Source organism: Puma concolor, chromosome D2 (genome assembly GCF_028749965.1).
Source record: "Puma concolor isolate L17-30 chromosome D2, mPumCon1.1.hap2, whole genome shotgun sequence".
Lineage (NCBI taxonomy): Eukaryota > Metazoa > Chordata > Mammalia > Carnivora > Felidae > Puma > Puma concolor.
In genome coordinates, this window is record NC_141677.1 from 46,975,962 (window position 1) to 46,988,169 (window position 12,208).

A 12,208-nucleotide genomic window follows, 5' to 3' on the forward strand; every position below is an offset into this window, starting at 1 on the left:
AATGGTGAAAACATGTCTTTACACATTTGTCCTAACTCATAGAATATACAACACCACCAGTGAACTCTAATGTAAATTATGGACTCAGAGCGGTATTGCTACGTCAGTGCAGATTCATCGGTCACAAATACACCACTCTGGTGAGGAACACTGATAGTGGAGGAGCTTATGCATATGTGAAGGCAGTGAGAATATGGGAAATCTCTGTACCTTCTGTTCAAATTTGCTGTGAACTTAAAACTGCTCTAAAAATTAAAGAGATAATTGCTAATGATAAAGAGGTCAAATCACAGAGAAGATGTAACAATGCTAAATGAGTATGCACCTAACAGAACTTCAAAATACATGAAAAACTGATAGTGTTAAAAAAAAAAAAAAGAAAGAAAATTTACAATTATCACTGAAGACTTCAAAACTCTTCACTCAGGAATCAATGGAACATGTACACAGAAATTCAGCAAGGACAGAAAAGAACTAAACAACAACGTCATCTAACTGGCCTTTATAAAACACTCTGTCCAACAACATTGTAAAAATTTTTCTCAAGTGCACATGGTACCTTCACCAGATAGACCATATTCTAGGTCAAAAATCAAACCTTAACAAATTAAAAAGAATTAATATAAATTATGCCCTTGGACCATAATGAGATTAAATAAAAATCAATAACATACCTGGAAAATCTTCAAATATTAAGAAAGTTAAAAGCATACTTCTAAATAACCCATGGATCAAAGAAGAAGTCACAAGAGAAATTAGAGAACAATTTTTAAAAAAAGCAGACTTTAGAATAGATCTATGTTTACCAAAAAAATTAGTAAGTAGTACAGAGAGTTCCCATATATCCTCTGCTATAGTTTCTCCTATTATTAACAATTAAACTAGGTTAGTACATTTGTTAGATTTGGGGGTTCCTGGGTGGCTCAGTCAGTTAAGTGTCTGACTCTTGATTTCATCTCAGGTCTTGATCTCATGCTTCACAAGTTTGAGTCCCACATCAAGCTCTGTGCTGAAAGCACAGAATCTGCTTCGAATTGTGTCCCTCCCTCTTTCTCTGCCCCTCCCCACTCTGTGTGCATGCACATTCTGTCTCTCTCTCTCTCAAAATATATAAACATTAAAAAAAGAATTTAATTAACCAATATTAACACATTATTATTAATATGTTAACTGAAGTCCATAGTTCATTCAGAGCTCCTTAGTTTTCCTTCATATCCTTTTACTGTTCCAGGATCCCATCTAGGAATCCATATGATCTTTAGTTCTCATGTCTCCTTAGGCTCCTCTTGGCTGGGATGCTTTCTCAGACTTTCCATGTGTTTGATGATTTTGGCAGTTTGAGGAGTAATGATCAGATATATTCTAGGATGCCCCTCTATTGGAATTTGTCTGATGTTTTTCTCATAATTAGCTTAGGGTTATCAGTTTTGGGGAAGATCACAGAGGTAAAGTGCCATATTCATCACAACATATCAAGGGGACCTACTATCAACATGACTGATGTTGACCTTGTTCACCTGTTGCAGCTGTGTATCATGTTTCTTTACTACAAAGGTCCTCTTTTTATCCCTCTTTCCATACTGTACTCTTCAGAAGAAAATCACTCTATACAACACACACTTAAGGGATGGGATGTTATGCTCCATCTACATTAGAGTGGAATACATCTACTTTAGAGTGGAATATCAACATAATTTATTTGGAATTCTTCTGCATCTCTTTCTTCTCCCCATTTATTTATATATTCAATTATTTTTTTATATTAGTATGGACTCAGACATTTATTTCATCCTTTGAGTTATAATCCAATGCTACATTGTGTTGGTGCTCAAACTGTTCCAGCTGTAGCCAATGGGAATGAAAAAGCATTCTGAGTGGAATGTAAATAAAAACACACCAAGAATTTGGGGGTATTACTAAAGCAGTATTCACAGGAAGATCTGTTGTATTAAGTGCTTATATTAGATCAGAAGAAATAACTTATCAGAAATCAATAAAATTGAAAACAATAGGAAAAATAATTGAAACTAAAACAGCTAGTTCATGGAAAAGATCAATAAAAAAGACAAATACAATATGGTTTCCCTTTTATGTGGAATTTAAGAAACAAAACAAAGGAAAAAAAGAGACAAAATAACACACTCTTAAATAGAAAGCATAAACTGGTGGTTGCCAGAGTGGAGGTGGGTGGAAGGATGGGTGAAATAGGTAAAGGGGCTTAAAGGGTACAAACTTCCAGTTACAAAATAAATAAATTATGAAGATGAAAAGTACAGCATGAGGAATATAGCCCAAGCATTGTTTGGTGACAGATAATGATTATACTTATTGTGATGAGCACTGAGTAATGTACAGAAGTATTGAATCACTATATTTATTGTACGCCCGACACTAATATAACACTGCTAATTATCCTTCAATTAAAAATTATCAAAATAAATAAAATTACACTGAATTTAAAAAAATGAAAATCTCTAAACTGATCACAAAACAAAGAGAAAAAACACACTTTACCACATCAAGAATAAAACAGAGGGTATCAAGTCAGATATTACAGACATTACAAAGTTAATAAGGGAATATTATAAACAGTTCTAATTCCATAAATTAGACAACTTATATTGATGAGACAAACTGCCAAAGCTCATTAAAGAAGAGAAAGATGATTCAATAGTCCTTTATCAATTAAAAACATTGAATATTGTTATGGGCTGAATTGTGTCCCACCCCCCCCCCCCCCCGGAATTTTATATGTTGAAGTCCTAACCTCTAATAATTCAGAATATGATTGTATTTGGTGATAGGATCTTTAAAGAGGTAATTAAGCTAGTAAGATTTTTAGGGTGCACCCTCATCAAATATGACTAGTATCCTTACAAAAAAAAAACCAAACAAACAAAAACAAAAAACACAGCTCCCAGATACTACACAGGGAGAAGACAGCCATCTGCAAGTCAAGAAGAGGCCTCAGAAAAAATCAAAACTGCCAACACCTTGATCTTAAACATCTAGCCTCCAGAATTGTGAGAAAATACATGTCTGTTATGTAAGCCACTCAGCCACTAGTACTTTGTTATGAAAACCCTAGAAAATGAACACAAATATGTATTTTAAAACCTTACAAACACATTCCAAGACCAGATGGTTTCACTGAATTCTAGCAAACATTTAAGAGAGCAATAATAATAATTTTGTACAAACTCTTCCAGAATATAAAATAGGAGGGGTACTTCCAAACCAACTTTATGAGGGCAGCTTTGCCCTGATACTCAAACCAGAAAAAGGCACTCCAAAAAAGAAAACCACAAATCAATATCTATCACGAACGTAAATGCAAAAACCTCAACAAAATACCAGCAAATCAAATCAAGCAACATATAAAAAGGAAAAACCACAAAGCTGGGTTTATCCCAGGAATACAAAGCAAATTCAACATTTGAAAATCAAATACCAACAGTACAGTCCATAAGTCACCATATCAACAGACCAAAGAATAAAACCTATAAGATCATCTCAGTAGATACAGAAAAAACACTGGGAAAAAATTCAACATGCACTCATGATGAAAACTCTAGGAAACTAAAACTAGAAAGAACTTCCTTAATATGATAAAAGATATCCACAAAAATCCTCCAACTAACATTATTCTTAATGATGAAAAACAGAATGTTTTCCCCCTAAAACGGAGCCCACTCTCTGTACTCTTTTCAATGTTGCACCAAGGTCCCAGCTAGTTCAACAAGTTAAGAAAGAGAAATGAAAAGCATATACATTAGAAAGGTTAAAAAATAAAACCGTGTCCATTCATAGATAACATGAGTGTCTACATAGGCAAATTCCAAAAAGAATATACAAAAACACTCCTAGAATTAAGAGTGAATTTAATAAGGTAAAGGGATACAAAGGCAATATCAAAAATATCAATCATATTTCTATATACCAGCAGTGAACTATGGAAGTTAAAGTATTTTATAATAGCACCAAAATGTGTAAGATACTTAGATAAAAGTCTAACAAAATATGTACAAGATCTGTATGTTTAAAACTATAACACACTAACTACTGATAAAAGAAATCAAAGCAGACCTAAACGGAGAAATGGTTCCATCAGAGAACACTACAATGATCCTATTGATAACGTTAGAAGTTGAGAATGCCACCAGCCCATTTTGGGCTCCTCATGCTACCAAACTGACAGAAAAAGAGGGGCTACTATAATGCTTGATACGACTAATTCTAATTATCAAGGGGAAATTGAGTTCCTACTAAACAGCAGGGGTAAGGAGTATGTTGAGAATGTAGGTGATCTTCTAGAGTGCCTTTACAGTGATTAAAGTCAGTGGAAAATGATAACAGTTAAATTTAGACATGACTGCTACTAGCTTAGTGATGAAGGGATGAAGGGATGAAGGGATGAAGGTTTGCATCATCCTACCAGACAAGGAACCACAACCAACTGAGGTGCTTGCTGGGGTCAAAGAGAATTCCAAATTAGTAGAAGAAGGCAGTTCTACCAGATACAACCTTGTGACCAGCTGCACAAATGAGGACATAATAGTTACAAGTAAGTCTTCCTTTTTCAATATAAATGTCTGACACAATATATCAAGTATTCACATACATTCAAATATGTAAATTAACCACATATTTTTGTTTTCTTTTATAGGATAGTAAAGGCGAAGTGTTAATCAGCTGAACAAGGAAGACATCACTCAAAGACAAAAGGGGAGAGGAGCCTAGGTGGCTCAGTCAGTTAAGGGTCCAACTTCAGCTCAGATCATGATCTCGAGGTCTGTGAGTTTGAGCCCTGCACCAGGCTCTGTGCTGACAGCTCAGAGCCTGAAGCCTGCTTTGGATTCTGTGTCTCCCTCTCTCTCTGCCCCTTCCCACTCACACTCAGTCTCTCTCTCACTCTCTCTCTCTCTCTCTCTCTCCCCCTCCCTCCTCCTCTCAAATATAAACAAACATTAAAAAGAGAAAAAAAGACAAAAGGGAGATTTTTATATTCTCTTTTGAGGATGGGGTGAGAAGGTGTTTTCAGTTGCACACAGGATAACTGTATCATCGTAGATGGAAACATATGTTTTTATTTGGAGATTAGGTATGGTTTAAAGAGATACATGTGGGTGCCAAGTTGACAAAAGATGGACTGTGGTTATTTTGCAATATGTCAATATGGCTAGGCTGAACTTCTTCTCCCAGAATTCCATTTCCTAAATGTTTCCAGTTAAGATGATTGACAAGAGAGGTTCTTATGTGAGACTTAGGACGGTGAACCTGAAACAATAGCAATTTTGTAGTTCACACACACTATAGCTTATCTCCTGACACACCTCATTTTTTACACAGAGGGAAAAACTTGGTATCATAAAAATGGCAATACTTCCCAAATGAACATGTTGCCACTCCAATCTGAATTTCAAAATATACATGGGGGTATATGCATCCCAATATTTACAGTAGCGTTATCAACAACAGCCAAACTATGGAAAGCACCCAAGTGTTCATCAACTGATGATGGATAAAGAAGATGTGTGATATATATATATATATATATATATACACACACACACACACACACACACACACACACACACACACACAATGGAATATTATTCAGCCATGGAAAAGAATGAAATCTCACCATTTGCAATAATGTGGATGGAGCTAGAAACTATGATTCTAAGCAAAGTAAGTCAGTCAGAGAAAGAGAAATACCTTATGGCTTCATCCATATGTGGAATTTAAAACATAAAGCAGATGAACATGGAGTGGGAAGAGATGCAAATGAAGACACTGACCCAACTATGGAGAACAAACTGAGAATTGATGGAGGGAGGTGGGCGGGGGATGGGTTAAATAGGTGGTGGGCATTAAACAGGACACTTGTGATAAGCACTGTAAGTGATGAATCATTAAATTCTACAACTGAAACTAATATTACACTGTATGTTTACTAACTGGAATTTAAATAAAAATTTGTAGAAAGAAAAAAAAGGGGGGTTGTGGGAATGAACAAAATAATTTAAAATACCACATGTAGCAAGAGCCCAACTAGCCTACAAAATTTTTTATTAAAGCACTATTGGCATACAATATCTATTAGCTTAAGCTGTATAGTCATTTTTTATCTTTGTACGTTATAAGATAATGCCCACAATAAGTCTAGTTACCACCTGTCACCAAAGTTATTACACTATTATTGACTATACACCCTATGCTTTACGTTACATCCCCATGACTTGTTTATTTTATTACTGGAAGTTTGTACCTCTCCTTTACATTTATTTTTTTAATGTAATCTCCTTTACATTTATTTTTTTAAAAATGAAGGGAAGGATTTGCCTTTCTAGGTAGCACTTAGAACTACTGTCGCATTTTAAAATTTTTAACAATTTAGTCATTGTAAATTGTTGCTTCACTGTGGTTCGATTTTCACTTCCCTGATTAAAAATTAGGTTGAGTACCTTTTTCAGATTTCCTCTTCTGTCAAGTGCCTACTGACATCTGTCTGGTCAACAAGTAACAGACTCGGGGGCTTAAACAGTACTTGGGCTGCTACAACAAGTAATAGACTCGGGGGCTTAAACAACAAATATTTCTTTCTCACAGTTCTGGAAGCTAGAAGTCTGAGCTCAGGGTGCCAGCATGGTTGAATTCTCTGTGAATGCCCTCTTTCCGGTTTAGAGATGGCTGCTTTCTTCCTGCATCCCCACATTATAGAAAGAGAGCTCTAGTTCCTTCATCCCTTTATAAAGGTACCAATGCCATCATGGGGCTCCACCTTCATAACCTCATTTGAACTCAATTACCTCCCCAAGGCCCCATCTCCATCTGTCATCACATTCGAGATCCAACATGAATTCGGGGAGCTGGGGGGAGGGCGAAAAAGTAGTCCATAGCAATGTCTTCTGCCCATTTTTCCTATTGTCTTTTACCTATTAATTTGTAGTTCTTTATGTTTTCTGGCATTAATCCTTTATTAGTACAGATCTCAGTCTCAGTAACAGACCCCAGGACAGACCTAACCCTAAAGTGAAAATTAAAAAGAGGGGAAAAGAAGGGGACTGGGAAAGAAAAAGCAGCTCCTGTCTGCTCTCCCTGGGGAGCTGGCCTTGCTTCTGAGGGCCGGGCCATGCCACTCTCTTATCATACAGAAACCAATGTCACATAGCACTGATATTAGTTGCCATTGCAAGACTGTAATAAAGCAAAACAAAACCACCTAATCATCATATCTTGACAGAACTCAAAAGAATAACCCGTAATATACCAACTGCAAGTTTCTTGTTCCTCATCGTTCCGAATCTCAGCTCTCAAAACCACCTGCTTGGTTAGACACTGATCTTAGATCATAAGCTTCCTGCTATTGCTGCAGCAGCAGTACCATGAATAAAGCTTTCCTTCTTTTTTCCAACCCAATCCAAGAATTTCCCCAAAGGTTCAGTTCCATGGATGTTTATCATATTACTTTATATTATAATAATATTTTTAAAAGAACTACCCTAACTGACCAACAAGAAGAGACTGACTATGCAGATAATTGTGCACTCATACAATGAAGTATCATTTAGGCTTTAAAAACTGTTGGGTAAATATGTGTTTATTAAAAAGGCATGTTTACAAAGGAATGTGTTCATTTTTATTTTAAAAATAAATTTGTATTAAAACTTCCGCTTCTGCCTAAAATGTAGAAAGCTGGTATAAGCATCACCCATACACTAACAACATGTAAAAGTTGAAAACTGCAAAATAAAAACCAATAAAAAAAAATCCACTGGAGAGCTGTGGCTGCAGGACAACCAAGTAGTCTGAAGTCTAAGGAAAGACAGACGCCTCCAAGGAGAGACAGGTCACCAACACGAGTTCACTTGTAGCAGCTAATGGGAGAAAGAGATGCCAGACACCACACAAGTGTAAAAGAAGTATTCAGATTTAAAAAAAAAAAAAAAACTTGATGTATTCCTGAAGGCTGAATGTGGCCTAATGTGACAATTTAAAATTCCGGGAAGCCACAGATAAAAGAGTTTTGCAACACTCTTGCAGACTCAACAGGCCTCCAATAGGTGCTCATTAAAAAACAAAAAATAAAGGAAACAGAGTAGGAAATGGAAGGAATCTTTCCCTCAGTGGTACAGGCTCGGAGGAGAAGAGTTACTACCACTGCAGAAAATGTATAAAGCCGTTACTTGGACCTACACCTCCGCATTGAAGAAACGTCTTCATTTGCAGGCGGAACAGCAGCAAACCCCACTGTGCACAGGTGAAGAATCACCGCCTCTGGGACAGGCAAAAGAAAAACACTCCACTCCTGGAGGAAGGGCAGGAAACAGTCTTAAGCTCAGGATCCTAAACCAATACTATAGTAAGTCTCTCACCACTAAGGAAACCCCCTCCGACAGGAAACCTCCTCCCACAGTAAACCTGCCAAAAATATAAAGCAGAGTTTGAATGCCATAATGAGGAGAGGCAGCATCACTGACAAAGCCCCTCCACTGACAACCAGGAACAGAGAACTTGCCTAAGGCCGAGACTGGACTACGACCACAAAACACTACCTGCCCTCCTCTCCAGGCCAGCCAGCACCAGGCTACCTACCACTAGAGCAGGGCCATGAGTGTAGGGAAGAGCACTTCTGAAGCACAGGTACATGGGGAAGGCCTGAAGCTAAGGATGGAACAGGAATGAGAAGGGAAACTCCAGCATTGCAGTTGCCACCCTAAGTACAATTCAAATCTTGAGAAAGATTTAAATTTTAAGTTAATAGTTCACTGTAGGTCATGACACCAACACAAAAGCAAAGTCCAGCTCATGTCCTAAACACACTAACTCAAGTACCTATACTAATGGCCTAACGGGGAATAGGCATAAATCCCATTTATCTCAATCTCTACTCTTCTACACCCGACATCAACACTCTATCAAAATTTACAAGATATACAAGAAGCAGCAACAATGACAAAATCACTGTCAAAAGAACAAGGCAATCTACAGAAAAAAAAAAAAAACAACTTAGAAATGACCCATGTGTTAGAATCATAAGAGAGGGAATTCTAAATAACTATAATTAATATGTGAAAGCTGTATGGAAAAGGTGAACAAAGTACATGAGCAGATAAGGAATTTGAACAGAGAAGGAAACTATAAGATAAAGTCAAAACCTTTGTGAGAGCTAAAGTATGCTTTCAAATGGGTTCATCAGGAGTAGACTAACACAGCTGAGGAAAGAGGCAATAAACTTGAAGATGAGTTGATAAAAATTACCTTAACTGAAACTCTAAGAGAAAAAATAGGAGGAAAAAAGGTAAAAAGCATATTTGTACAGCCCCTCTGGAAAACAATTTGTCAATTATATACACTTACAATTTCAAAATCCCAATCATAGATACATGTACCTTAAAGAAATGAAAATGTAGCTTTACACAAGACCAGTACGTGAAAGTTTGTAGTGTTTTTTATCCATAATTGTTAAATGTGGAAACACCCAACTGTGCCTCAACTGGTGAGTGGATAAACAAACTGGTATAGCCATACAATGGAATACTATTCAGAAAAAAAAAAATTAAATACCAATAAAAGCAATGGTGTACATGAATATCAATAGCATTACAAAAAAAACTGTACTCAAAAGGCAACATATTTATGATTCTGTTTATGCAACACTTTGGAAAAGAAAACTAACAAGAATGAAAAGAGATTACTGGTTGTCAGGTGCTTGTGTTGGGTTAGGGGAAGACTCAAAACAGTACAAGAGAAATTTAAAGGGTGAAGGAAATGCACTATATGCTGACGGTGGTGGTAGACCTTTTGTCTAACCTTACAGAACTGTATGCTAATTTTCTCATTAACTATTTTTGTGTCAGATCTGTATTTTAATAATTACATAAGTGTGAGATTGCCTTCAGTAGATTTGACATTTTCCAACTTTAAAAAAGTCATTAGACAAGATGATTCTGGCACTTGATCTAAGGTTGAAATGGGTGATCTCTATAGTCCTCTCTAGCTCCAAGGTTTTTGAGGTATGGGATTCCCCAATCTCACACAAAAATTTTACATATATATAAATTTATATGTTTTTATAATTTTTATAACTTTATATGTAAATCTATGTATGTTCATGGTTATATTTATGTTTATATTATATAAAATGTAAATACATATACACAAAAATTTTGACTATCTTCAGTATTATGATTTATTTTTTATACAGTTTGTATTTTATTTGTTCCTCATAATATACCCTATGTGTAATCCAAAAAAAAGTTATTATTTTACTTACAAAGTACATATACTGTGCAACAAATTAAAATTTAAAAAATGAGGAAGCAGGTCATGTGCAAGTCTACACAAATCTATAATTCCTAGTATAAGAAAATATAAATAGCTCATTTTATTAAATTGACATGTTTGGATTGCAAGCATAATTCATTCTAAGTCTATTAGAATGGAAACATGCTTGTAATCCAAAGCACTTGTATAACAAAGCAAATTTCAAGAACCATTAGCTCAGTTGTGATCATGTGACATTCGGCATCACATATTACTTGTATTGTAAGACATCGCTCATTTTTCAAGTTAAAATTTATTAGAAACGTTTGCTTGTCTTGCTGAGGACTCTCAAAACAAGTTACTCACAATCCAAGGTTTTACTGTAAATTAAAATATTTAAAGAAAGGGAGAGATTTGCCCTTATGAAGGTGAGGTGTGGAGCATTTTCTTCATTCTTAAAAAAATCCTAGGAAATCATGTTTGCTCCATCTAAAAAAGTTTTTCCTAGCTCTTTCCCACATTTATATTAGAAATTTCTTGGTTCATACCTCTGAAATATAGCTTCTTCAAGAATGTGATAATAAAAAGAGGATGAAGTCATACCGTGGAGCTGAGGAGGGACAGTCTGGGATGGCCCTGCAAGTTCTTCATCCTCACTGCTCCACTTGTCTCTTAGGAAGCCACTGGTGGCCCATATGCTTGGGTCACTGTCACTAGAAAAGAAATATATTTCGCTGTTCATGGTTTCAAACAATGTATACATTTCTTAAAGAATCTCTGATAATCTATATTAGTTATTCAGTTGACATTCATCTTTATTTAAGTTTAGCCATGTACTTCTGTTGTCAGCACTCAGAATTGGCCCACTTCAAAAGGGATCACTCTGAAGTCCCAATGTCTGATCACAAACTCCATCTCTTCCCACATTTATCTGGCTTGCAAACTAGCCATCTTGGATCAATCTACCTACGCCCCTTCTTTCCTCCTTCACCCAGGCTGTGAGAGACAAGTACTGAGGTCACTGGGATTTCTGATATCAGCACAGAGCCATGTGGAAAATACTGTGATGTATGTCCCTGTTGAGTCTCCTCTACTTTTCTTCCACGACAGCTAATTCTGAACCACCGCCCTCATTTAGACCCTATCTTAATTCTCTGCCTTAGTATAAACAGAGCCCCTTCTGGAAAATGCAAGCCAGGAAGCAAGAATTCGTTCAACTAATTCTCTTTTAAAATGTGTACTTATGGGGCACCTGGGTGGCTCAGTCAGTTAAGTGTCTGACTTCAGCTCAGGTCATGGTCTTGTGGTTTGTGAGTTCAAGCCCCACATCAGACTCTGCACTACCAGCGCAGAGCCTGCTTCTGATCCTCTCTCTCTCTCTCTCTCTCCCTCTCAAAAAATAAACATTTTAAAAAATAAAATGGGTACTTAGATACATCAATATGTTTCATTATTCTTTACTTTCTCCCTGATCACAATTAATCCTTCCACATTCAACTCCACACCTTCTATCTCCTAAGTCTTTTCTTTGAAATGACATTTTCATATATATATAATTAATCTCTCCCTATGTACAAATTCTGCCATAACATAAGAATACTCAATTCTCCCTAATCTTAAAAATAGAAACTCTTTTCACCCATAGCTAATATCATCCTCAATGGGGAAAAACTGACAGCTTTACCCATAAGGTCAGAAACATGACAGGGATGTCCATTCTCACCACTGTTGTTCAACAGAGTGTTGGAAGTCTTAGCCTCAGCAATCAGATAACAAAAAGAAATAAAAGGCAACCAAATCAGCAAGGAAGAAGTCAAACTTTCATTCTTCACAGATGACATGATACTCTATGTGGAAAACTCGAAAGACTCCACCAAAAAACTGCTAGAGCTGATATATGAACTTAGCAAAGTCACAGGATATAAAATCAACATTCAGA

At 36.3% G+C, this 12,208-nt stretch overlaps 1 protein-coding gene across 14 annotated transcripts in view; it reads right to left on the bottom strand.

Annotated features, from left to right (window-relative positions):
* PTPN20 (protein tyrosine phosphatase non-receptor type 20) overlaps window positions 1–12,208 on the bottom strand; it is a 113,733-nt gene that overhangs the window by 38,212 nt on the left and 63,313 nt on the right. For all 14 annotated transcript variants that reach the window (XR_015241687.1, XM_086680219.1, XM_086680217.1 and 11 more), the window contains one exon: window positions 10,873–10,982. Coding sequence is in view for 12 of the 14 variants with exons in the window: in XM_086680219.1 (XP_086536345.1) it covers window positions 10,873–10,982 (110 nt within the window). In the remaining 2 variants the exon portion in view is untranslated. The remainder of the gene's footprint in view (window positions 1–10,872; window positions 10,983–12,208) is intronic.